This window comes from Podarcis filfolensis (assembly GCF_964270895.1).
Source record: "Podarcis filfolensis genome assembly, chromosome: 12".
In the NCBI taxonomy this organism is placed as follows: Eukaryota; Metazoa; Chordata; class Lepidosauria; order Squamata; family Lacertidae; genus Podarcis; species Podarcis filfolensis.
This window is the reverse complement of record NC_139614.1, coordinates 14,027,556-14,054,445: the sequence shown is the minus strand read 5'-3', so window position 1 is coordinate 14,054,445 and position 26,890 is coordinate 14,027,556. Positions and strand designations below refer to the sequence as shown.

Sequence of the window (26,890 nt, the reverse complement as noted above, 5' to 3'; positions counted from 1 at the left end):
AGATAAGCAGGCTGGCTGAACCCTTCAGTTCAGTTCTGTCCTGGCCTGTGAATAAACAAGAGCTGTTTGAAGAATCGCTGTGTCGTCTGATATGTTCACCCACAACTTAACAAAACTTCTATTGACAATGGCTCTGAGTCCCTAACTTTGTTTTCATCTTTCAAGACTTCCACCCTTAAGACTCCCACCCTAAGACTTCCAAAGTCTTAATCTTTCAAGACTTCCACTATCTTTTGAGGGGGGGTTGAGGGATGGAAGTTAAACTTACTTCCTTCTGAAAGCGAATCTGTGGCCAAGTCTCTGCACTGAACTTATACCCATGTATAAGCAGGTAATAGATGTAGTTAGCTGAAAAGCAGTAAGATTTTGCGTAGATTTCATCAAATTTAGGTATCATGTACGGAAGCTGAAAAACAAAAACAGTTACTCAGAAACAAATCAACATTAATATTTATTTCGTTGGGGAAATTTCTACTCTGGCCTTCCGTTGTGATCAAGGTCATTAGGGCAGGTAAAGAAATGGTACTCTGAAAATTCAAGGTAAGACTCTTGGTGTACAGTAATTAGCTCTGAATATGAGTTTGTCAAGGGAAAGAAACATGGCAAGGAAGCAATATAAATGTGGAGATCTGCCTGGATGCAATCGTGCCAACTTGTTTTGAAGTGATATATATTATATTTCTAGAGGATACCTGTTAAGACTTCTGCTAGAGAACAGTATTTTGGTTTTAGTTATTTGTATAGAACTGAGTATGAGAATAATAGAATCATAGAATTGGAAGGGACGCCAGTGGCGTAGCGTGGGTTGTCAGCACCCGGGGCAAGGCAAGTAATTTGCGCCCCCTAACCCGTGGATTTGCGCCCCCTAACCCATGGATTAATGCCCCCTAACCCTAACCCCCCAGATGTTGCGCCCGGTGCGGCCGGCCCCCCCTGCACCCCCCACGCTACGCCACTGAGGGACGCTAGTCCAACCCCCTCCAATGCAGGAATATTAGATTTTTGTTTTACCATTCTAACAATAAAAATAAAAAGCATGATCCAGCAACATTTAAACACTTGCATCTAGATAATTTGGCTAGATAATTCTCAGCATTAGGAACATGCTTCTGTTGTCAAGTTTCAGAGTCTGAATCTAAATTTTATGAAAAGCAAGATATATTTACTTGGAAGTAAGTCTCATGGTAAACAGTGGAAATTATTCACAGGAAAGTGTGCATTGGAATGCAGCCTAAATAAATTTTGTCCTGTCATTTTTCCCCCTTAAGCATTCCGATGAATGAGAGTGTTTAGTTTTGCACAGGTATAGCAAACTTTTGTCAACAGTTCCCTTCTACGAGTTCAGAAGATTGATACAGACCTGATTCCAATTCTGTGAACATAATGTCCACATGCTTGAATTAAAATCAGCCAGTGAAAATTCTCCAGTTAAATTCAGAGCATTGACTGTGTAGTAAAATCCAGAAAAGGCCTATGGATTAAGGCAGGTAAAAGTTAGACCTCAACTGTGGTTTTAATTTTTTTTTTTCTTATTTATTTACTATTTTACAAAAACAAAAGCAGGACAAAAATGAAATGGGATAAAATCTGTAAACACACAAACATGTGTATGTCTAGAAACATGATTCTAAACAATAGTTTACCAAATTTCCTTTAGAGCAGAACATGGGAAACAACAAATCGGGCTATTATCCTGCATGTTATTCCAGAAATTTCTTAATAAGACCCCTTTTCCCATGAACATTTATTTTCTTGAAAACTCCTTATTTCGCTCTTATCTGGGAAATCATTATTATCTAAGTTCCCTCCCCTGTTCATCCAATAATAGCAATCAACTTTTCAACTTATCTCTTTTTCAACTTATCTCTTAATCATACATAACATGATTATTTGGGGGAATTCAGATAAGCGATATCCTGTAATTTCTTGAATAGTTTCCAGTTGTAAATAAATGCTGACTACACAACTACACATACATGCACACATACACAGACGAACAACACAATAAGCACCAGGCAAATAAAACGTACCACAAAGTTCCCTTTAACCTTTGGCTGATAGACGCCATTAAACGAACAGTCTTCCATCCCCCTGCAACTTGCGAAATCAAATAACTTGGATACAGCTTCCCTGCAGAGAGCTGGATCTCCACTTCCAGTGACATTTACAAGCTGGTCTGGGTTGTAGTTCTCTGGCTTTAGAAATGCCGTGCAGAGGCTGCCGTACAAGTATTTCGTGGTTAAAACAGTTTTATAATTCCGAGGATAGCATGGATTATTGATCCTGGATTTATCACCTGAATTCTGGCAGTTGACAAACAACAAACAAACGAGAAGGTTTTAAACAGGAGGAATAATTTCGACAGGAGTCATTGTTACAGGGAATGTCACTAAAATAGGCTGTATGTTTTGCATTTTTCCCTGACCAACATGCATCCATAACAGGAGGCAGCTTTGCAGTAGAAAAACCTCCCCCAGTGCTTCTCTGAATTCCACCTTTCTGAAGTTGCTTTGGCTTAATAAAAACCACTGGGTTTTTGTTACATCAGCTTTGGACTTCCTCTGTTTTCTTGTCTCTCCATCTTCCCCTGTGGCCAGTAACTCGGACTGACATAACTTAGATTGTCAATCGCCTTTTTTTCTTTTTCTTTTTTTGTGTTGTCTTAAAAAAGTTCAACCATTCCTAAAATGACTTTTGGGCATGTCCTGCTTTTTACTTTTTGAAAGAAGACTGCTGATTGAATCTCCACTGCTCCAGGCTTTTTGTTATGAGAAAATGGCAAACAAGCCATGCAAACTGTTATGTACTGAAGTTCTCACCCTGGGCCAGCAGGGGGATACTGTAGATAGTTATGCAAATGAAGGATCGAAAGTGACGTTCAGTGATTGGATAGTTTTAGAAAGTTGCTACAGTAACGTTGTATTGGAGCTCTATATAAGCAGGCTGACTGAGCCCTTCAGTTCAGTTCTGTTCTGGCCTCTGAATAAAGAAGAGCTGTTTGAAGAATCGCTGTGTCGTCTGATATGTTCACCCACAACTTAACACAAACTGTTTGTTCCACCACTGAACTCTGTACCCTTCTCTGCATTCAAGAAGCAGACCGTCCTAGCAGAAGAGCATTCCCTCAGCCGTACCTGTAGTATCGATGCCAGCAGTTTTTTCTCTGCTTCATCTCTCCCGTAACACTGGAAGCTGTGCGTGTACACGCTGTATTCATAGCCGTACAGCTGCACTGGCAGCGTGCTGTTGGTCGTGTCGCCAGTCTCATCGGGGATGAACGATATTTGGGTGGAGGCCCCTCCTAAATCGAGGGCACCCGTGGTCTCTGCTCCGTGGGGATGGACCCAGGCCCTCCAAAGGTTTCTCTGGAAAGGAAGAAGGTAGATTTTGTTATGTACTGAAGTTCTCACCCTGGGCCAGCAGGGGGATACTGTAGATAGTTATGCAAATGAAGGATCGAAAGTGACGTTCAGTGATTGGATAGTTTGTATGCAAATGAAGGATCGAAAGTGACGTTCAGTGATTGGATAGTTTGTATGCAAATGAAGGAACGAAAGTGACGTTCAGTGATTGGATAGTTTTAGAAAGTTGTTACAGTAACAAGGTACTGGAGCTCTATATAAGCAGGCTGACTGAGGCCTTCAGTTCAGTTCTGTTCCAGCTTACAAACAAAGAGCTGCTTGGAAGAATTGCTGTGTCGTCTGATATGTTCGCCCACACTTAACAGATTTGACATCCCGGGCCACCATGGGGCTCTGCTCTCCTGTCTAAACTTCCCTTCTGAGCTTACAGGGCGTCACGAAACTGTGCTGAGATCGATGCGGAAAGCGCTCCCCAGATCGCCTGTGGGAGCCATATAAATCAGAATGTTCTTCCAAAGAATGAAGCCAAAGAAGGAGCAAGATGCTGTCACAACAAGAGTGTGGAATAGTATAGTTCACCCTACGTACATTTGATTAGGGTGGTTGGGGCGCCACCAGTTTCACTTAGGAAAATATGCCAACCAGGCCTGTATCGCGAGCCAAATGTGTAGGCAAAGATGTTCAGCCCGTGCACAGTCAGCAGCACAATGCTGAAGCCAACAGGACGGGCCAGTTCCAGGTTTGAGGGGGCACTGGGCAAAGTGTTCCCCACAGTCTGTGGGCCCTGGCAGGCTTACCTGGCCATAAAACAATGAACAGGGTGGTGGTACAGTGACTACTGCAATCAACAGGAGATAATATCACCAAGGAAACTGGTGATGAAAGCAAACAATAAACATCCATAGAAATGGCAAAAGCAGTTTCTTTCCCAAATAGGTTTTATCTTAAACAATTGCAAACGCAGTAAATGATGAGTTCACTTATGATATATCAGTGGTTCAGTGCTCATTTCTTCTCTTTCCAAAATAGGTTTTATCTTGAGCAATTGGAAACACAGTAAATAAAGAGTCGACTTGTGATACACCAGTGGTTCAGTGCTTGGATGTCGTTCCAGTAATCAGAAATTTAATCGCTAAAGAATCCTCTGACATTGGGACGCGAGTGGCACTGTGGTCTAAACCACCGAGTCTCTTGGACTTGCCGATCAGAAGGTCAGCGGTTTGAATCCACGCAACGGGGTAAGCTCCCGTTGCCAAGGGCGTAGGAAGGGGACCGGTGGGGGTGGTGTGCCCCAGGTGTCATCCCGGGGGGGGGGGGTGTGACAAAATCCTCCCAGGGCGGATCACCGCCACACCGATATAACCCCCCGGTGGATTGCCGCAGCAACAATCAGCCCCCTCTGGGGGGACCACCCCCACATCGATCATCACCCCGGCAGACCGTCGCTGCACCGATCGGACAAACGCCAGCTTCCTCGGCCTGAAAGTGAGATTAGCGCTGCAACCCCATAGTCACCTTTGACTGGACTTAACCGTCCAGGGGTCCTTTACCTTTTCCTTTTTACTTCTGACATCGTCTTCTTTCTCTGCTCCTCCTGATGGAAACATGCAGATGGAGCCAAATACAGTGGTACCTCGGGTTACATACACTTCAGGTTACAGACTCCGCTAACCCAGAAATAATACCTTGGGTTAAGAACTTTGCTTCAGGATGAGAACAAAAATCGTGCTCCAGCGGCGCAACGGCAGCAGGAGGCCCCATTAGCTAAAGTGGTGCTTCAGGTTAAGAACAGCTTCAGGTTAAGAACGGACCTCTGGAATTAATTAAGTTCTTAACGCGAGGTACCACTGTATACCCCTGCTTTAAGTCGTGGGCATACTGTCTCCTCTTGTGTATTATTTACTACAAAGCTCGGTGACTAAGCTCTTTATCGACAAAACGTTGGATTATGAGCACTGAACCACTACTATATCACAAGTGGACTCTTCATTAACTGCGTTTGCAATTGTTCAAGATAAAATAGTTGCCCAGGCTTCCATGGCATTAGTGGCACCGCTCTGACCAGCCCCGGGTGGCTAGGTCTAGCTGTCCTTTTGATTTCCCACAATGCCCAGAGCAACACTACATCAGGTGCATTGTGGGAAAGTTAGCTAGATCTGGGTGTCTGGCACTGCTCAGTGCCAGGCCAGAAAAATAATGCCACGCCTCAAATCAGCAGACATCATCAGTGGCCTCTGTCAGGGCACTAGCACCTTGGCAACTTGGCCAGCTGCTATCACCACTCCTATCAACAGAGCTCCTTATTCTGTGCACAGGGAAAGAGTTCCCTGTGGGATTTTGTCAAAGAGCTGTGAAAGCAAAGGGCTGGCCGTACATAGGGACAGGGCTACTGTGCCATCGTTTCCTCTGTTCCCGGTTTGGTGTTTTAGCACCAAAGGATGAAAGGAAGATTGCTCCACTGGAAGAACTGGGGGAACCTGTGAAGGGCATGGCTTAGGAGGACATTGAGTGTGGAATGTAAACCACAAAGTTGCATCTGCAAGTGTGATCATTGGTGGTGACGACTGTTGTAATGTGCTTGGCTTATTCTGGAGCGAGGATTGCCTGCAATTTAAAACTGTGAAATTTAGAGGGGTTTCCTTTGCCCTGGGCAAGCTACCTTTGAAGGTGACTCAGAAATTGCAACTAATCCAGAATGCGGCAGCTAGACTGGTGACTGGGAGCGGCCGCAGGGACCGTATAGCACTGGTCCTGAAAGACCTACACTGGCCCCCAGTTTGTTTCCAAGCACAATTCAAGATGTTGGCACTGACCTTTAAAGCCCTAAACCAGGGGTCAGCAACCTGCGGCCCATGAGCCACAAATCGTTTAAATGGCCCATGAGCCGCTCCCGAACCGAGCCGCCCACTTGGCGTGTCCCCACACTTCACTAAACTGGCACAGCACAGAGCGGGGACTTGCTTCCGCAGTGCCAGAAATCACGTCTGTGCAGACACAAACACCAAAATTTGCATCTGCGCAGATGTGATCCGGCCCACGGAGCGATCTCCATGGGAGTGAACCGGCCCAGGTGAGGTAAACACTGCCCTAAACGGTCTCGGCCCTGTATACCTGAAGGAACGTCTCTACCCCCACTGAGGTCCAGCTCCAAGGGCCTTCTGGTGGTTGCCTTATTGTGAGAAACGAAGTTACAGGAAACCAGGTAGAGGGCCTTCTCGGCAGTGGCACCCTCCGTGTGGAACATCCTCCCATCAGATGTCAAACAGATAAACAACTACACAACTTTCCGCCGACATCTGAAGGCAGCTCTGTATAGGGAAGTTTTTAGTGTTTTTTTGTTTTCTTATGCTATTATTATTATTATTATTATTATTATTATTATTATTATTTATACCCTGCCCATGTGGCTGGGTTTCCCCAGCCACTCTGGGCAGCTTCCAGCAAAATATACAAAATAATAAAATGTCAAATGTTTAAAACTTCCTGACAGTCTGCAGGCAGGTAGGGTCTCAGCCGGCGTACCAGATGGAATTTATAGACAGCTGCCCTGGACACAGAATTGACCTGTGCCTCCATGGACAGCTGTAAGTCCAGAATGACTCCCAGGCTGCGCACGTAGTCCTTCCGTGGCACAGTTACCCCGTTCAGGACCAAGGAGTCCCCCACACCTGCCCGTCCCCTGTTTCCCCAAAACAATACTTCTGTCAATATTTGTTGGAAGCTGCCCAGAGTGGCTCGGGCAACTGAGTCAGATGGGCGAGGTACAAATAATAAAATTATTATTATTATTATTATTATTATTATTATTATTATTATTAAACTTTAAATGGGTGTTGTTGTTTTAAGAACACGACTCAATGTCATCCCCTTATATGATGTTTTATGCCTTTAACAGGAGACACCAGTTTGCTAGGTAAAACAGAAGACTAATTCAAGGCAGGAACCTTTGCTATAAAGATAATCTTAGTACTACAACCACAGTTTTAGGTGGTTGTATATTTATATATGCCTACATCGTACCACAATCTTCCCTTGCCTGGGGGTTATGCTAATCTCAGCGTACATCCGTTCAAACACTAGCAACTCATCAAAGAATAGTATGCAATAAAACATGCAGATTTTTCCACGCACCTCCAAGAAATTGCCCATTAAATAGTTGGCTGTTATCCATCCGTACACCCCTTCCTCTTGCCCGGTTATGATTTGAGTGCCCCTAAATTCAAAGGGCAGGGCTGCAAAGTACTTTTGAATGCTCCGAAGGACTTCATGGGCCGCTGATTCATTTTGCAACCTAAGCAAGTCACAAGAATACAAAACGCTGAGTGGCCGAAAGGAGACGTTTGCCCTTCGTCGTCTGCCAAAACTAGCGACTAGACTTGGCGAGTCAAGGGTTGATTCATATATGCATGTACATCACTTAATTATTCAACACTGGATGGTCCAGGGAAATGTGTGGGCTGCTTTCATGGGAAAATACCAGGTCCAAAATGATAGCAGGGGATATGAATGTTCTACTTGTAGTGATCACTTTGTGCCGGCTGATCCACACATCAATAGTCAATGCTCTGGTTTGCACATTACAGTAAAGGTAAAGGGACTCCTGACCGTTAGGTCCAGTCATGACCGACTCTGGGGTTGCGGCGCTCATCTTGCTTTATTGGCCGAGGGAGCCGGCGTGCAGCTTCCGGGTCATGTGGCCAGCATGACTAAGCCGCTTCTGGCGAACCAGAGCAGTGCACGGGAACGCCGTTTACCTTCCCCCCGGAGCGGTACCTATTTATCTACTTGCACTTTGACGTGCTTTCGAACTGCTAGGTGGGCAGGAGCAGGGACCAAGCAATGGGAGCTCACCCCATCGTGGGGATTCGAACCGCCGACCTTCTGATCGGCAAGAAGAAGAAGAAGAAGAGTTTGGATTTGATATCCCGCCTTTCACTCCCCTTCAGGAGTCTCAAAGCGGCTAACATTCTCCTTTCCCTTCCTCCCCCACAACAAACACTCTGTGAGGTGAGTGGGGCTGAGAGACTTCAGAGAAGTGTGACTGGCCCAAGGTCACCCAGCAGCTGCAGGTGGAGGAGCAGAGACGCGAACCCGGTTCCCCAGATTATGTGACTACTGCTCTTAACCACTACACCACACTGGCTCTCAAGTCCTAGGCTCTATGGTTTAACCCACAGCGGTAGTTAATGACTTACCATGAATGTGCATATCTGGGCTGTGTGTCTCCTTGCCACTCACACAGAGAGAAAACAAACCATGAACTCTGGTTTAGCTGAACAACACATCATCAGTTGTTTTGACCTCCCCCCCCCAAAGAAGTCCCACAATCAGTATGCCGAAAAACTAACCATGGCTATAGATTGGGGTTTGTTAGGAGCATCTAAGCCCTGGTTTATGAATCCTGGTTTATATGTGATGCTAGCCAAGGATCATGGTTTGTTTTCTATTATTATTATTATTATTATTATTATTATTATTATTAACCCCACCAACGAGACCACAGAGAGGACTGTGTGTCATGAGGGGCAGATCCTCCATCTCTGAGGTCGCCCCCCACCCCAATCTCCAGGTTGCAGATTCTACCATTCTGCTTGTCTCAGTCATGGTCTCCTGAACTCGGGCCCCCAGCTGTTTTGGGACTACAGTTCCCATCATCTCTTGCTAGCTAGGGATGATGGGAGTTGTAGTCCGAAAACAGCTTTGGGAAACCCTGGTCTAAGTAACGAACATCAGCATAGCCTGAATTGTGCCAAAATGCTTCAGGGAATGGGTGCCAAGCAAAACCACACCAGGAAAAAAAATATGCTGTGCATCTTATTTATACGGATTAATCACGGGTGTGTTTTTAGTATAATCTATGTGCCCTTGCCACGGGACCACATTCATCCAGTGCTTTACCAACTGCACTGGCTCCCAGTGGAGTACAGGGTCAGGTTTAAGGTGCTGGTTTTAACCTTTAAAGCCCTATACGGCCTAGGACCCTCGTACTTATGGGACCACCTCTCCTGGTATGCCCCACGAAGGACCTTGCGGTCCACAAATAATAATATCTTGGAGGTCCCGGGCCTCAAGGAAGTTAAACTGGCCTGAACCAGGGCCAAGGACTTTTCGGCTTTGGCCCCAGCTTGGTGGAAAACTCTACCGCAGGAGACCAGGGCCCTGGGGGACTTGACATCTTTCTGCAGGGCCTGCAAGACGGAGTTGTTCCGCCTGGGCTTTGGTCTGGGCCCAGTTTGACCCCTTTCTATGGGACCCTGTAAGTTACCTCTTTGGCCCTTTAATCGGCTCATGTGGGACCAACATGGATAGCTGGTCCTGATGAATACTTGAGGTTCCTCACCCCTATGTTGTAATTTGTGGGCAATCATTTAATTTTATCCTGATTCTAATTTTTAAGCTGTATTTTAATCAATTGTTTGATTGTGTTTTAATGTATTTGATGTTAGCCACCCTGAGCCCAGTCTTGGCCGGGGAGGGCGGGTTATAAATAAAAATTTACTTACTTACTTACATTGGCCGTTATCTATACTATTTGTCAACACTTAAAAGAGAAATCTGTGCACGCACAAAGGATTTTATACAACCACTGGCACATGCACAACAACAAGTGCAGGCTGTTGTCAGGTATGCAACATGGGCCAAGCCCCCACTCTGTCCCTCCTCCCTGGTTGTGGCGGCCCATGGCACAAAGTCCTTGTTTGCCCCCCCCCCCAAGATTACACATTTATTACAAAATATTCAGGAACACACCGATCTGGGATCAACTGTCTTCTACAAGGCAGTTAACAGTCACAACAAGTTGAATCTGAGGGAAGATTCTACTCACCAGCAATACCCCCTGGGAAAATCCAAATCCCTCTTCAGTTTATGGGCGTTGTCTTAACATGCTCATATCTATTAATCCCCATAGACTGATAGGTTTTAAGGCGAGGATGAGAAGGCTTTGGCATGAATAATTTCCCCCGGCTTTATCCACTTAACAATGGACAAAACGATACACACAACACATCAGCGTCTGCTGTGGTTTCCAACCATACCTCAGAAGTCTCATGCCGGCTGTGGCTCCCAGGTAGACAGGTGTGGTCGTATGTAAGTGCAATGGAATTTTCTCCTTTACTTTATTCATGCAATCATTAATGGGCTTAGCAATTTCTTGAGGGTTGCTCGCATAGCTGGATATCCCAGGACCTAGGAGAAGGGGGTTAATGGATTCAGTTTTGTTACTCACCAAGACTTTTACTATACCGCTCTATCTTTAAGCTAGTGTCATTCTGAGCACTTTTGCTTCTTTATTTGGAAAGCAAATAAATAAAGTTAGTAAGCAAATAGTGTGTAGGAACACTTGAACATTACAGTGACCATAGAACCATAGAATTCTAGGTGCAGAGAAGGCCTTTGACAACGTTGAATGGACTTTCATGAAAAAAACTATTGAGATTATGAACTTTGGAGAATCATTTCTTACAGGAATTGATGCAATTTATTCTGACCAACAGGCAATGCTGATAGTAAATAATGTAATAAGAGGAAAAGATAGTAAATAATGTAATAAGAGGAAAATGTAAAATAATGAAAGGGACGAGACAGGGATGTCCCCTGTCGCCATTATTGTTTATTAGTTTTAGAGACTCTGTCTAGAAGCATAAGATCAGATGAAGAAATAAAAGGGATAGCAGTAAGTTATAAAGCATATAAGCTAAAGGCATTTGCAGACAACCTTGTGTAGAAGACCCTTTGACTAGTATACCGAGGGTCTTGGAACAGATTCTTAAGTTTGGAAAAGTATCAGCTTTTAAATTAAACAAAAGTAAAACAAAAGTATTGGTGAAAAATGTGACGGAGCAATATAAAAAAGACCTACAACATGTAACAGAACTGACAATTGAGAAGAAAGTTAAGTATTTAGGAGTATGGATAACAGCTAAGAATATAAATATTTTTAAGGATGGAACCATAGAATTGTCGAGTTGGAAGGGGTCCATAGGGTCACCTCAAGTCATTTTATTACTGTCGATGACCAATATCAAGCCTAGGGTCATCTAGTCCCAAATAATGCACGGTCAAACATATAAGATGTTGGAAGTATGCAAGAAGTGTCGTGTGTCATGTTTCAGGCAGGCTTCATTCCTCCATGCTGTGCCCCAGTCCACGGGATTTCAACTGGTGGATTGTAAAGCTTATCCCTGTTCTTCCCAGTGGCATAGCATGGGTTGCCAGTGGCCCGGGCCACACAGAGGCAGAAGGGAGGGGAATGGAGGGAGTACGCATGCACATTCAGCTGCCTAATGGCACCCGCGTCACCCAGGAGATCACAGCCTGAGAGATAAGAAAAGGCAACCTGTTCCATTGTCTGGAGAGTTCACTTCCTGGTTTGCATGGAGAAGCCATTTTCAATGGAGACCAGCATCTAATCATTTCTGTTTCAAATTATAATTGCTTTAATTCATTCCTATGTAAACCACTTAGTGAGGTGTATTATTATTTTTACCCTACAAGTAACACATTACATTCCTAAAATAAGAACCTAAAATAAAAGGGGGGGTGTCTTTCTGTAGCTACTTTTCCTCCACCCGCATGTGTGATTTACAGCAGTATAACAGCTCTGGCTGATGAAACTGAAACCTAATATCCATTTTGGCCTGGGATAAATCCAGATGGGTGGCCCTTAAAAGTTAAAAACACATAAGCACATAAGCAACCAGGGTGAGAATTTTGCTTCAGATTTAAATAGATAGATTATGCCGAAATGGCAAAAATGACCAGAAGAATCAGAAGTCCGGAAGACCAAAATTTTAATAAAGAATGGGGGAAATATATAATTTATCTTAAAAACCACTGTAAACAGTTAAAATTGTTAGTAGGATTGGAATAGCACCTGTGGTTTAATGGTGAATTTTGGATATAATGGAGATGTAAAAGATTTGGATTATTATAAAAGATGCAGGAGGAAATGACTAACAATAGGACCCACAAAGGGGAGGAGGGAAGTCCAGGAGATTCTGTGGGATCTATGTTGTAAATTGGATATGTAATTGTAAAACTGTAATTAGAAAAACTAAACAATTTTGCTTCAGATTACAGCAGAGCCGAAATGATCCTGCCTTTAATTAGTTTTTTTTTTAAACCAAACCAATCCCACAAAGCCCGTAATTTTCAGACAGGATTCTATTTGCAGGCTTCGGTTCCTATATATATTTCCATTCCTGTAGTACAAGAAGCTTGGAAAGAACTTCAAATGCTCTTTCTGAAATGACACGACCTAATTGCATGCATGAAAGGATTTGCTCAGGAGTTTGTACCCATCAATTGAAAATCTCACTTTGCTGAACAGCAACCTGGGTGGCACTGTGGGTTAAACCACAGAGCCTAGGGCTTGCCGATCAGAAGGTCGGCGGTTCGAATCCCCGTGACGGGGTGAGCTCCCATTGCTTGGTCCCTGCTCCTGCCAACCTAGCAGTTCGAAAGCACGTCAAAGTGCAAGTAGATAAATAGGTACCGCTCTGGCGGGAAGGTAAACGGCGTTTCCGTGCGCTGCTCTGGTTCGCCAGAAGCGGCTTAGTCATGCTGGCCACTTGACCTGGAAGCTGTACGCCGGCTCCCTCGGTCAATAAAGTTCTCACGCCGCAACCCCAGAGTCGGCCACGACTGGACCTAACGGTCAGGGGTCCCTTTACCTTTACCTTTTAACCTTTGATTAAAAGAGTCTGTGCCTCAAAAGAGAAGAAGGAGAGGGAAACCGTGATCCATGCAGAGAAAATCCCACGGTTTAAGCAAAATTTAAAGCCTAGGTAGGCACTATCTTGTAGGAAATAACAATGAAAGGGTTAGTCATGAGATACAGCAAGTTAGTGTTCGTGTTGAAGCAGGCGACCTCGAGAGTCAACCTTACTCAGATTAACCGACCTCACAGGGGCGTTGTGAGAATTAGGGAACAAAGAAAGGGAAGAACCCTGGCACTCTTTGGAGTTATAGTGGATTAAAAAATGAACATAAGAAGAGGCTGCGGGATCAGGCCAATAGCCCATCTAGTCCAGGATTCTGATTGCAAAAGCCAAACAGATACCCGGGGAAAACCTGCAAAAAAAGGATTCAAGCATGAGAGAACTGTCCCCTCCTGCGGTTTCCAGCCACATGCCTTCATATGCAGTGACCATCATTGTTGTTCTAACATCGTTGTTCTAATCCAGAATGTGGCGGCTAAACTGGTGACTGGGGGCAGCCGCCGGGACCACATAACCCCGGTCCTGAGAGATCTGCATTGGCTCCCAGTACGTTTCCGAGCACAATTCAAAGTGTTGGTGCTGACCTTTAAAGCCCTAAACGGCCTTGGTCCTGTGTATCAGAAGGAACGTCTCCACCCCCCATCATTCAGCTCGGACACTGAGTTCCAGCTCTGAGGGCCTTCTGGCAGTTCCCTCATTGTGAGAAGTGAGGTTACAGGGAACCAGACAGAGGGCCTTCTCGGTAGTGGCGCCCGCCCTGTGGAACGCCCTCCCTTCAGATGTGAAGGAAATAAGCAGCTATCTTCTTTTTAAAAGACATCTGAAGGCAGCCCTGTTTAGGGAAGTTTTTAATATTTAATGCTGTATTGTTTTTAACACTTGATTGGAAGCCGCCCAGAGTGGCTGGGGAAACTCAGCCAGATGGGCAGGGTATAAATAAATTATTATTATTATTATTATTATTATTATTATTATTATTATTATTATTATTATTTGGAGCCTAATTTTCTTAGGTGTGCTTATACACAAGCATTCGCACCCACAGGAACAAGCTGCCACTGCAGTTTCCGTTAGACCAGGGCAGCAGAGAATGCAGATGATTTCGATCTGCCGCTGCCACTGCCATCCCTGCTTGCTAATCTGTCACATTTTGAAATGCCACAGGCACGCAAATGGCAAGTCGTGCACGATTTCCACCCTACTGCATGACGCACTAGCTTCCCACGCCCATTTGGAACAGCAAAACCTGTCCCTGAGTCATTCGCCCGGCCAATACCTCCCCACCGAGAAGCCCGTCCCAATACAAGAAGGCTGCTTCAGTTGCTTTGCCTGCCATTGTATATTGATATATAGTCGTGGCAGGCGAATTCAGCCACTAGTTGCTTAATTTGGGGGTTTGTTGTTGCATTTCATTCACTTATTGTGTAAAGCGCTGTGATTAATAATAAAAAATAAAATACAAATAACACTTTGAAAGCACTATCATACCCCTTTAAACAGTCATGGCTTCACCCAAAGAATCCTGGGAACTGTTGTGTGTTGTTGTTGTTGTTAATCGGGTTTATATACCGCCCTGTACCCGGAGGTCTCAGAGCGGTTCACAGACAAAATCACAACATATATAATCAGAATAAAAACAACAACCCAATAACATCCCCCCAGAAAACGGGGTATAGGATTTTAAAAGGGTATAGGATGTCAAACAGATCAACCAAAGGCCTAGTTAGAAAGGAACGTTTTTGCCTGGCGCCTAAAGGTGTATAATGAAGGCACCAGGCAAACATCCCTGGGGAGAGCATTCCACAGACAGGGGGCCACTGCAGAGAAGGCCCCGTTCTTGTGTTGCCACCCTCCGCACCTCTCAAGGAGGAGGCACATGAAGGAGGGCCTCAGAAGATGATCTCAGGGTCCGGGTAGGTTCATATGGGAAGAGGCAGTCTCTGAGGTCTTGCGGTCCTGAGCCGTTTCAGGCTTTATACAGTGGTACCTCGGGTTAAGTACTTAATTCGTTCCAGAGGTCCATTCTTAACCTGAAACTGTTCTTAACCTGAAGCACCACTTTAGCTAATGGGGCCTCCTGCTGCCGCGGCACCGCAGGAGCACCATTTCTGTTCTTATCCTGAAGCAAAGTTCTTAACCCGAGGTAATATTTCTGGGTTAGCGGAGTCTGTAACCTGAAGCGTATGTAACCTGAAGTGTCTGTAACTGGAGGTACCACTGTAGGTCAAAACCAGCACTTTGAATTGGGCCTCGAAATTCATTGGTAGCCAGTGCAGTCAGACCAGGATTGGTGTAACATGCTCAATCCGTATTGCTCCGGTGAGTAACCTGGCTGCTGAATTCTGCACTAGCTGACGTTTCCGAACCGTCTTCAGAGGCAGCCCTGCATATAACGCATTGCAGTAATCTAACCTTGAAGTTACCAGAGCATAGACAACAGCAGTTAGGCTATCCCTGCTAAGGGTGCTATGAGTACTTAAAGGTAAAGGTAAAGGGACCCCTGACCATTAGGTCCAGTCGTGGCCGACTCTGGGATTGCGGCGCTCATCTCGCTTTATTAGCCGAGGGAGCCGGCGTACAGCTTCCGGGTCATGTGGCCAGCATGACTAAGCCGCTTCTGGTGAATCAGAGCAGCGCACGGAAACACCGTTTACCTTCCCGCTGGAGCGGTACCTATTTATCTACTTGCACTTTGATGTGCTTTCGAACTGCTAGGTTGCCAGGAGCTGGGACCGAGCAACGGGAGCTCACCCCGTCGTGGGGATTCGAACCGCTGATCTTCTGATCGGCAAGTTCTAGGCTCTGTGGTTTAACCCACAGCGCCACTCGCGTCCCAGTACTTAGGGGGCTACTATTCCCCTCACCGAGCTACAAATCTCTCTTCCCAGGGGGCTCTGGGAATTGTAGCTCTGTGAGGGGAACAGGAGTCTCCAAGCATCAGTCGGCAACCTTAACCAACTACAGTTTCCAGGACTCTTTGGGGAAAGCCATGGTTGTTTAAAGTGGAATGATGATGCTCTTAATGGACAGTGTATTAGGGGTTTCAAACACAGAAGCTGCCGTTTCTCTTCCTGCTGCCCTCCTTCACCCAACTCATACATTCCGTGCTTGGTATTTGTTTCAGGGCCACCCCAAAATCCACATTTCCTCCTCACCTTTCACATTGCACTTGAAGGTCTGGCTCACGACTCCCGTGTTGTTTTCTTTCTCTGCTGGCCATTCATATACATAGACAGTCGTCCGAGATGATCCTGCATCAAGCACTATTCCATACTTGGTGGTGGGAGCGGGGGAGAGAAAGTTATAGATTAGAAGACGAGCATGATTTCTTGTTGGAAACAATCAAAGAAAATACAAGCGTTAGAAAAGTAGCCCAAGTCCCTAAGAGACACTTTTTGTATTAAGCTAGAGTGATTTCTTTCCTCCTTCCTTCCTTCCTTCCTTCCTTTGTCTTCCTTTTCTCTCTCTTTCTTTCTTTCTTTCTTTCTTTCTTTCTTTCTTTCTGATTTCTGGCTTCTTCTTTTATTTGAACAGCTGTTTCCCTATGGGCCGGCTCTACCATTGGGCAGGGTGATGGAGCCGCCTCAGGCGGCAGATGCCATGGGGCGGCAGCAGTCGCTCCTGCCTCCAACCCCTCTCCCTGCCCATTCCCATTCTCTTGAGCTTGCTTCTCCTACCTGTTCCTTCCCACTCGCAGTTGAGAGATGGAAGGATAATACTGTTGGCATGTCCTAACTGGTAGGGCAAGCAGGCAGCTACACCCATCGGGTCCCAATCCTGCCTCGAGGAAAACAGAGGCAGCCAAGATATGTTTCTTCAAGAGGAGCTTTCAAGTGGGAAGCCTTCAGCCTTTGGGCATGTAACTGTCCAGAGATCTTCTTAATAAGGATCTCACCCTCTTATGTAATTACTGCCCTAAAATCCCGCTGTGCTGGCGAAGGGAGCTCTTGTTGGTTGGCATGTTATGCTCAGGGTTTTAATACAGGGAATCACAAGCTTTTTGTTGAGCAGTACTCTCCTTTAATTGGGGGAGCTCCCGGCTGGTTGCCCACGGAAGTATAAAGCAGGCATAGGCAAACTCAGCCCTCCAGATGTTTTGGGACTACAACTCCCATCATCCCTAGCTAACAGGACCAGTGGTCAGGGATGATGGGAATTGTACTTCCAAAACATCTGGAGGGCCGATTTTGCCTATGCCTGGTATAAAGACTAGGAAAAGTTTCTTACAGTCCTTTTTTGTTTCAGTCTTTACAGAAAGGAACCCAGCCTCTTTCCCAACCAGTCCTGAGTGGATCTCCACCCCACCCTCATCCCGTCTCTCCCACTTCCTCATTCAAAGCCATGATTGGCCGGCTCTTGGGTCCATTCTGAAGCCACATCTAACTCCCATTTAGATAGCCCACCTGAAGCAAGGGGGGCAGGGAGACAACACCAGGTCTGGAGGCTGTGTATGTCTCTTTTGTGGAACAAAATTTGGACGGGGGAAAGCAGAGGAGCAGAGGAGCACCTATTTGAATGCACATGTCCAAAGGAACTTGAGGTTTGATGTTCCAAGATGTCTTTGTCCTGGATCTTAGTTCATTTCACTTATTATCATACAGATTCTACCCGAAGAGGTCTTTCTTTGATAATGCTTTCTATGCTAACAGTGATTAGCTTCTAGAAAGAGAGGAAGGAAGGAAGACCTGCGAGGTGACCCTTTTCTAATTGCAGCCGCTTGCAATCAAGCTGTGCTTACTTTCTGCTGCTGGAAAACTCTTTCCACATGCTCAGAAGCCCTCTTGACTACCATTACATCACCAGTTCAGCAGCTGAGCCCCGGCACCCAAACTAAGCAATGGATACTGCAGCATATTCATTCAACGTACCTTCAGCCCTGGCAAAAGGACCTCTTTCCGATTCACTTGGACCAGAGTAATAGTAACAATAATTGCTATGCTTAAAAGCAGAAAGACAAAAGTGACTATGGTTGACATTTTGTACAGTACTCGGGAACCTAAAAAATAAGAAGGGGGGGGCGGAACTGACATCATGAATTTGTCAGGGTTAACGTTATTATTTTTCACTGCACTGTAACCTAAGAATTCCAGGTTCTACATTTGCTCGGAATGAGGAACTCTGTTCATCTGAGTGAACCCAGAATATATATATAGGATAAACGTATGAAAACCCATTAGAAGCCTTTGATGTTTGGAATGAGCTAGAAAAGTACAGTGGTACCTTGATTCTCAAACTTAAGTCCATTCCAAAACCAAAGTGTTCCCAAAACCAAGGCACACTTTCCCATAGAAAGTAATGCAAAACAGATTAATCCGTTCCAGACTTTTAAAAACAACCCCTAAAACATCAATTTAACATGAATTTTACTCTCTAACCAGACCATTGATTCATAAAATGAAAGCAATAATCAATGTACTCTACTATAAAATAAATAAGATAGTATTGTAGATGATAAAAATTATCACCCACACAGTCACAAAAACAAATTAACCGATAAAGCCTCAAAAACAAAAACGCAAAATAAATAGCAAAAACAAAAGTGCCAAACTTAAACCATTCTGGAAGTCCGTTTGACTTCCGAAATGTTTGAAAACCAAGGCGCAGCTTCTGATTGGTGCAGGCACTCCGGAAACAATAGCTGACAACTGCATTGGACGTTCAGCTTCCGAAAAACTTTCAAAAACCGGAACACTTACTTCCGGGTTTTGGGCGTTTGGGAACCGAGGCGTTTGAGAACCAAGGTACCACTTTGGATGTATTTTCATTGACTGGTCTTGGTAGAATGACCCTCCTACCCCCCACCTCCAAACAGAGCTCTTGTGCTTTTCACAACTGCGTAACAGACAGAAATTCAACAGGTACAGTAGAAGCCGATTCATAGGCATTATGGAACATACAAAGAGCCTTGTTTCCAGCCTCTGGTATTCAGAGGCATACTAGAAATAATTCCTAGCCTATTCTTAACTACTCTCTATTGTGAAAACCAGAAATATTGCGCAGGCGTAGCCAAGACCGGTTTGCCTAACTCCTACACTTATTCAGGACTTACACTTATTAGGAAACCCAACAGGATTTTGTGCTTAAAGACCAGGGAGGAGGAACGGGGAGGATACTGATAACCGAGATGTAGGACGTTACCATTTCCAATTCCCTTCTTTGCTTAGGGATGATTCATCATCTCATCACAACCCAGTGGAAACAGAATTAGCAACACTTCCTTACCTTAAAGGCTTGTTGCATAAATTGATCTCTTAAAGCATGGGAGGTGCACGGCTAGCAGTGTTCCTTTAGCTAGCAAAGGAAGGATTAATCATGCCTCTTTTTTGGGTTGCCTAGTTATCTTCAAAAGGTGTACATTTTAAAGGGTGTTTTTTCTTAAAACTATTGCACGTAAACAGGCAAATGTGCACTTCTTAAGCATCTTCTTCCCTAGAACTGACAATTATTGCTTAAGCTGGTTTTGGATCTCCCTGCTTTGGTTAGTCTAGGTGAAGGTAAAGGGACCCCTGACCATTAGGTCCAGTCGTGACCGACTCTGGGGTTGCGGCACTCATCTCGCTTTATTGGCCGAGGGAGCCGGCATACAGCTTCCGGGTCACGTGGCCAGCATGACTAAGCCGCTTCTGGCGAACCAGAGCAGCGCACGGAAACACAGTTTACCTTACCGCCGGAGCGGTACCTATTTATCTACTTGCACTTTGACGTGCTTTTGAACTGCTAGGTTGGCAGGAGCAGGGACCGAGCAACGGGAGCTCATCCCGTCGTGGGGATTCGAACCGCCGACCTTCTGATCGGCAAGTCCTAGGCTCTGTGGTTTAACCCACAGCGCCACCCACGTCCCTACTAGTTGGTTAGTCTAGGAAATGCTAAATATAGCAACAAGAAAAGTAGGAATGGACTCTCAATGTCGAAACGTTCTCAGTGCTACCAGAGAAGAAGAGAGGGCAAGGATCCAGGAACCTAAGGCAGCCCTGGGAGAGTTTGTCATGTAAATGAACTGTCTTTGAAACATCTGTCATTGAATTCAGCATCTGCCAGTAGTTGCATACCAGTATTTTACAGAAAACCAGACCCAGGCAGCAAATCTTCTGGCAGATACACACCTCATGACCTTGTGTCAGCTGAATGTTTTATTGCATAGTAATTGGCTGTCAGGAGGTTTGTAAGGCAGGAGTGAAACACAGGGCAGTGTTGAAGCCTCAATTTAAACCAAACAAGGCCATTGTCTGCCAATGCCTAAAGGGAAAGAGAGCAACCTTTAACTCCAGGTGGGCTAAACTGTGGTTTTGGTTGTCCTCTAGATGTTTTGGATTCCCATTAGCCCCAGGCAAGATGGCCACTGCTGAGGAATGAAGGGTATTGGGGTCCAAAACATCTGAAAAGGCTACCGGTTCCCCATCACTGCTTTACCTAATCGTGTACAACATGTGCTCACAAGTAAGCCCCATTGAATTCATTGGGGCTTTCTCTCAGGCAGACGTGCAAAGGCTTGACGGCTTCAAGAAGTCGTTGATGTTACGCCTGGAGTGAATGCAGTCCAATATTTAGGCATGGTTGTAGGGATGTGTGCAGAATTCTGCTCGATTTCGATGAATAACTTCATCTAGGTAAAAGGTAAAGGACCCCTGCACAGTTAAGTCCAGTCAAAGGCAACTGTGGGGTTGCTCACCTCGCTTTCAGGCCAAGGGAGCCGGTGTTTGTCCACAGACAGCTTTCTGGGTCATGTGGCCAGCATGACTAAAATGCTTCTGGCGCAACAGATGGAAACCAGAGTGCACGGAAACACCGTTTACTGTCCTGCCGCAGCGGTACCTATTTATCTACTTGCACAGGTGTGCTTTCGAACTGCTAGGTTGGCAGGAGCTGGGACCAAGCAATGGGAGCTCACCCCGTCGCGGGGATTCGAACCGCTGGCCTTCCGATTGGCAAGCCCAAGAGGCGCAGTGGTTTAGACCACAGCGCCACCCACAAATAACTCCATCTATCCTGAGAGTGCAGGGTGGAAGATAATATTTTGGAAGAAACATCAACAGGACCCTTAGGTGTAAAACAATAAAAAAAGAAGGAGCTGTCTTAAACTGAGATGGCCTTACGTCAACACACCACCACAGTCCTAGTCACCAAACGTGAGCCCAGAGAAGGATGTCTTGCAAACAAGAAAGTCTTCCCCAATACATGTAGACATGTCCATAACCTCTTGCTATGCTACCTAGGGGACCAGGAAGGACACATTTGTAAACTGGAAGGGAGTTGGTTCTTTTTGGCTGTCAGTTGTCTCAAATAACTAACCAACAAGTAAAAGGAAAAAATGTGAGCTGGTAACTTTTTGGAATTAATTTCAAGGCAGCTCTAGCACAAACTAAAGCGAGTCCCTAGGGGATGGGAACTGCAAACAGGAAGACATTTCTGTCATTGTCCTCACACAGGGGGAAGAATTAAGAGGGTATCCCTAGCAGATCGGAGGGATGTAGGGGAGGTGGCAGAATCCAGCTCGCTAATGTTTTCAGCCATCAGTCTTATTTCACAGAAGCTACAGGAAAAGCCAACAGCTACATTTTAAAAAAACCCAGAAAGAAATCCCAAACAGCTTTTGTGTTTCGCTTTTAGAACAGTATCGTTCTGGAGCAAGGGATAAAATAAATACATTCAATTCCCACACCCTAATTCAAGTTAACAGACCACACAGGACTATTTGTTTCCAATAACTTACTGAAGATGAAAACATGAAGTCTGCTCAGCAGCTAACTCTCTCCATCACACCAGAATGTGTGTGCAGCCGGCCAGGAGAGGACTTTGGAACAGCAGTCGAGGGCTCCACGCAGATAGATAGGCTCCCAATGCAGCAGGAGCTGGTTTTCATGACATTTTGCAAAAATCGAAGTCATAACGCTGTGCTGTCTAAAGCCCACCTCAACCCACATGACCATTAATTAAGTCCAAAGTCTAAAATCACCTTAACTGCAGCACTGCCCTGAACATACATGATAGCTATAGGTACATTAGGAAATGAACGTACATTTCCTAACATACCTATGGCTATAAAGTATTATATACATGGCAACCAACCCATCTTGGCATGTTGCCACGGCAACCGGCCACAAGTACTGACCTGTATGTTCACAGGATTGTCGGGACAGCGCAGTAAACATCTCTTTTTGTTCAAGCTACACAGCAAGAGAAACAGAATATTCAGCGTGAGGTTGGGTTTATGAAAAACAAGCCAAGGAGCTGGGGGGGGGGGAATTATTGCAGGCCCATGACTGCAAAAGGAGTTATTTCTTCCCAGAGATGGAGACGGTGAGAAAGTGCTTTGCAGGGGCAGAGGAGAAGGGGGACAGCTATTGATCTGAGGGGTTGGCGAAATCACAGCATGGCAACATCAAAATAGGTGGGATTCTCTGCCAGAAAATGACAGGGGCCTGGTCTGCGCATGCCCTACAGTGTATGGATTTCAGGTACACACAAAAAGCAGCAGCTCCCTCACACAGAAAAGGACTTCTTAATTTCTCTAACAGAGGCAGGGAAGCAGGTAGGAAAACAGTAGCCCTACGGGAATGGGCTTAGGAAAGGGATAGCTAAGGTGAGGCATTTTGAACTATAGTTGTTCATCGTCCCCGACAGTTGGCCGGGGTCTGGGGCTGATTCCAAACTTCTGGAGGGCACTGAATTGGCTGTGTGAAAGAGAGAGAGAAGGAAGGAAGGAAGGAAGGAAGGAAGGAAGGAAGGAAGGAAGGAAATACCAGCAAGCAGAAGTTGCACACCTGTATGAGGCAGAATAATATTATGATAACAATTTATTATTTATACCTCGCTCATCTGGCTGGGCTTCCCCAGCCACTCTGGGTGGCTTCCAACAAAATATAGAGATTGTTTGTGTGCTCCTGCGTGTGTAAGTTGGTGTGTGTTTATTATAGAGAAGGACAAAGCTTTCCAACTGCACATATTATGGGAATCTTTTCAGATGAGAGGACGTGAGCCTGAAAGAGCATGGGACAGGCAGCGTGCTTGCCGGAAATATCTCTGTGGATGTGAAAGAGAGAAAGTGCATGATGTGGGGACTGCCTCTGTGTGTGTGTGTGTGTGTGTGAGAGAGAGAGAGAGAGAGAGAGAGAGAGAACATAGGAGGAGTGTGTGCATGAGAGAGGGAGGGAGGAAGAGAAAGTGCACACTCTCAAAAGCCAAAGCCATAGACATGAAATTGCTTAAATGTAGCCTCGGGCAGCAGCCACAGTGCACAGGCATCTTCCATGAGGCATTAGACCAGGCATAGGCAAATTGGGCCCTCCAGATGTTTTGGGACTACAACTCCCATCATCCCTAGCTAACAGGACCGGTGGTCAGGGATGATGGAAGTTGTAGTCCCAAAAACATCTGGAGGGCCGAGTTTACCTATGCCTGCATCAGAGCTTTTGGGAAGCAAGGCCTGCATGATTCCATATACAGTGGTACCTCGGGTTACATACGCTTCAGGTTACATACACTTCAGGTTACAGACTCTGCTAACCCAGAAATAGTGCTATAGGTTACGAACTTTGCTTCAGGATGAGAACAGAAATCGTGCTCTGGCGGTGCGGCGGCAGCAGGAGGCCCCATTAGCTAAAGTGGTGCTTCAGGTTAAGCACAATTTCATGTTAAGAACGGACCTCCGGAACGAATTAAGTACTTAACCCGAGGTACCACTCTACATGGCTCAGTACCCCCCCCACACACACACACAAAGGAAAGGAAAGGAAATCTCTATTTTTAAAAACATATCTAGTTGTTGCTCATTGCCATCTCCAAGCACCATGCTTTGTAAAACGCAGTGACGTTGCTAAATCATTCAAAGAAAGATGCAGCATCTGTCCAAGCTGAAAAAAACAAAGACCGCGACTTTGCATTCAGGGAAAAGCACCAAACCAATCTCAGTTCCGAACACACGTTTAAAATATTGCCAACGCTCCACCTTCCTAAGGAGCATTCGCTGCGTGGTCCGGTCGATTGCTAGCCTCTGTCTGCATGTCCTTGGGCAAAGCGGCACTCAAATCATCCATACACGAAGGCTTTCCCTAGGTCATGCCTCGGCCAGCCTGGTGCCCTCACCCCCACCCCGGAAGCTTTGAACCCCCAACATCCACCACCGGCCCCATCGGTTCCAAACATCTGGGGGGCACCGAGTTGGGGCAGCCCGCTGTGGAGCTCCAAACTCCAGGACCCTCTGTGTTCACACAGCCAGGAACACAGGCGTCCCCTCCCGACACACCAACACATCCCACCCAGCAGAATCTCCCCAGCCAGATCTTCTCTCCACAGGTCAAAAAGCAACCCACCCACCCCGCGATCCTCAGGGTGCAGCTCCTTGCAAATCGCCTGCAAGCCATCGGAAGGGAGATGCAACCTTGCAAGCAGCCGGGTTGCTGCGCTCTCCTCTCTCCAGCTGCGTAACGATTACGCGCGGAGAAGAACCCTTGCCATTCTAACCCGAAGGGAAACCCAAACGCGCGAGCGCACGATCCCTTGCGCCCCGATGCCTTTTACCTTCCACTGCGGCAGCAGCCAAGATGGGGAAAAGCAGAGTGGATCCTTTTCCTTATATCCCGCGCGGGGGGTAGGACAGCAGCCGCCTGGGCGGGGGACCGGGACGCCTCATCGCCCTGTCAGCCGGGCAGCGATGCCCCACGGCGGCGGCGTTGATGGGGCCAGAATGGATGGAGATGGAGGAGGAGACAGAGGAGGGTGACGCCGCTGCAGCCCGGCAGGTTCTTCCTCCCTCCCGCGGCGTCCGAGGAGGAAAGCTCCGGGAAGCTCCCGCGGGCTCCGCCTCTCCGCCAGGAATGGCAAGAGGGCAGGCAGAGCTGGGAGGAAGGGCACCAGCCGGCCACCAGGCCACCCGCTCGCTGCCAGGCGAGCGCTTCTTTGCAACCCCCTTCCGCAGGCTTCCAAATAGTGTTGTGGTTTTTTGGGGAGATTTTTAAAAAAATATATTAAAGATTTCTTCGTTTACAAAAATACATGCATGGTCTCTTTTTTTCAAGCTGCGTTTTCTACAGATCAGTTTCATTTGTTGTGCGGCATTAGTGTTACATACAGTGTTAGGTTAGGAGGAAAAGAGGGGGAGGGGGAATGGCGAGTGGGGTGGGGTGGCAATGCTTCTATCCTTCTACTGAGTGCATGTGTGGGGTTTTGTGTCAGTGTCACTTGTGCAGGTTCTCTTAGGTAAAGGGACCCCTGACCATTAGGCCCAGTCGTGGCCGACTCTGGGGTTGCAGTGCTCATCTCGCTTTACTGGCCGAGGGATCCGGCGTACAGCTTCCGGGTCATGTGGCCAGCATGACTAAGCCGCTTCTGGTGAACCAGAACAGCGCACGGAAACGCCGTTTACCTTCCCGCGGGAGTGGTACCTATTTATCTACTTGCACTTTGATGTGCTTCCGAACTGCTGGGTTGGCAGGAGCAGGAACCAAGCAATGGGAGCTCACCCCGTCGCGGGGATTCGAACCGCCGACCTTCTGATCGGCAAGTCCTAGGCTCTGTGGTTTAACCCACAGTGCAACTTGTTATCATAGCTAGGAAGTGGAAGGGACAAGGGGAACATGAAATGGAGGGATGGGTTATAGCTATTAATGATAAATTGAGGTGCCCTATTGAGGTAAGACGAGGAACATGCGGGAGGAATGGTTTTGAGGAGACATGGAAGGTATTGGTAGAATTTGTACTGTTAAAATGGAAAGAGGTCAAAACATTGCAAGAGGTGCTGGAATTCCGGGAAGTTGGATAGTTATAATGGAATGATCTTGGTGGTGGGGTGCACATTTATATATTATTTATTTATTATTATTATTGTCAAAACAAAAAAATTAGATGATGATAATGATAATGATAATGATAATGATAATGATAATGATAATGATACTGATGGGTCGTCTTCGTCCCCCAGTCTGGGTCTGCCCCTGAGAAAAGAAGTCCATCTCCTCTGCTGGCCTCTGAGCTTTTCAGGAAATGAGTCGCCGGGTTTTTCTTCTTCTTCTTCTTCTTGCTTGGAGGACTGGAAATCACCTTGTTGCACACAGACCCACTCTGAATAAGGGATGGGGAGCTAGCAGAAGTTAAGGCTGCAATGCTATCCCAGGCATTGGGGTGCCAGCTTGAATAAAATAAGGGCTATTACTGCGTAATCAGTAAGAAGACACGGCACACACAAACCATTTGAATGACAATGCCCATCAACTGGGGGGCAGCCTGCTCAAATGCTGCAGGGGGCCCCAAAGGGACCTCAGCCTCCAGGAATTGGCTCCTATGACCCTAAGTCATAGGTAGGCAAACTAAGGCCTGGGGGCCGGATCTGGCCCAATCACCTTCTCAATCCAGCCCGTGGACAGTCTGGGAATCAGCGTGTTTTTACATGAGTAGAATATGCCCTTTTATTTAAAATGCATCTCTGGGTTATTTGTGGGGCATAGGAATTCGTTCATATTTTCCCCCAAAATATAGTCCGGCCCCCCACAAGGTCTGAGGGACAGTGGACCGGCCCCCTGCTGAAAAAGTTTGCTGACCCCTGCTCTAAGTCATCGTTGTAGCGCCCCCTGGCGAGCCCTCTCGGCTCGGCACTCAGTGCAGGCAAAACACTCACACTTTGCTAGATCATAGAATTGTAGAGTTGGAAGAGACCATGAAAATCATCCCATCCAACCACTTGTAAAGCAGGAATATTTTGCTCAGCGTAGGACTTGATCCCACAGCCCTGAGATTAAGAGTCTCATGGTCTACCAAAAGAGCCACCTCTGTAAGGCCCATTCCACACAGTGGGCCTTACTGGGTAAATATGGC

General features: G+C 46.2%; 1 protein-coding gene across 1 annotated transcript in view; it reads right to left on the bottom strand.

Moving 5' to 3' along the window:
• Positions 1-24,366, bottom strand: part of LOC310745455 (ectonucleoside triphosphate diphosphohydrolase 3-like) — a 28,265-nt gene extending 3,899 nt beyond the window's left edge. The window contains 11 exon segments of the mRNA XM_083578068.1: positions 269-406; positions 1,361-1,471; positions 2,031-2,303; positions 3,135-3,365; positions 7,494-7,653; positions 10,400-10,550; positions 16,240-16,357; positions 17,953-18,080; positions 22,194-22,248; positions 24,030-24,035; positions 24,037-24,366. Of these exon segments, the coding sequence (XP_083434194.1) occupies positions 269-406; positions 1,361-1,471; positions 2,031-2,303; positions 3,135-3,365; positions 7,494-7,653; positions 10,400-10,550; positions 16,240-16,357; positions 17,953-18,080; positions 22,194-22,248; positions 24,030-24,035; positions 24,037-24,117 (1,452 nt within the window). The 5' untranslated portion in view covers positions 24,118-24,366.
• Between the last annotated feature and the right edge of the window lie 2,524 nt (positions 24,367-26,890).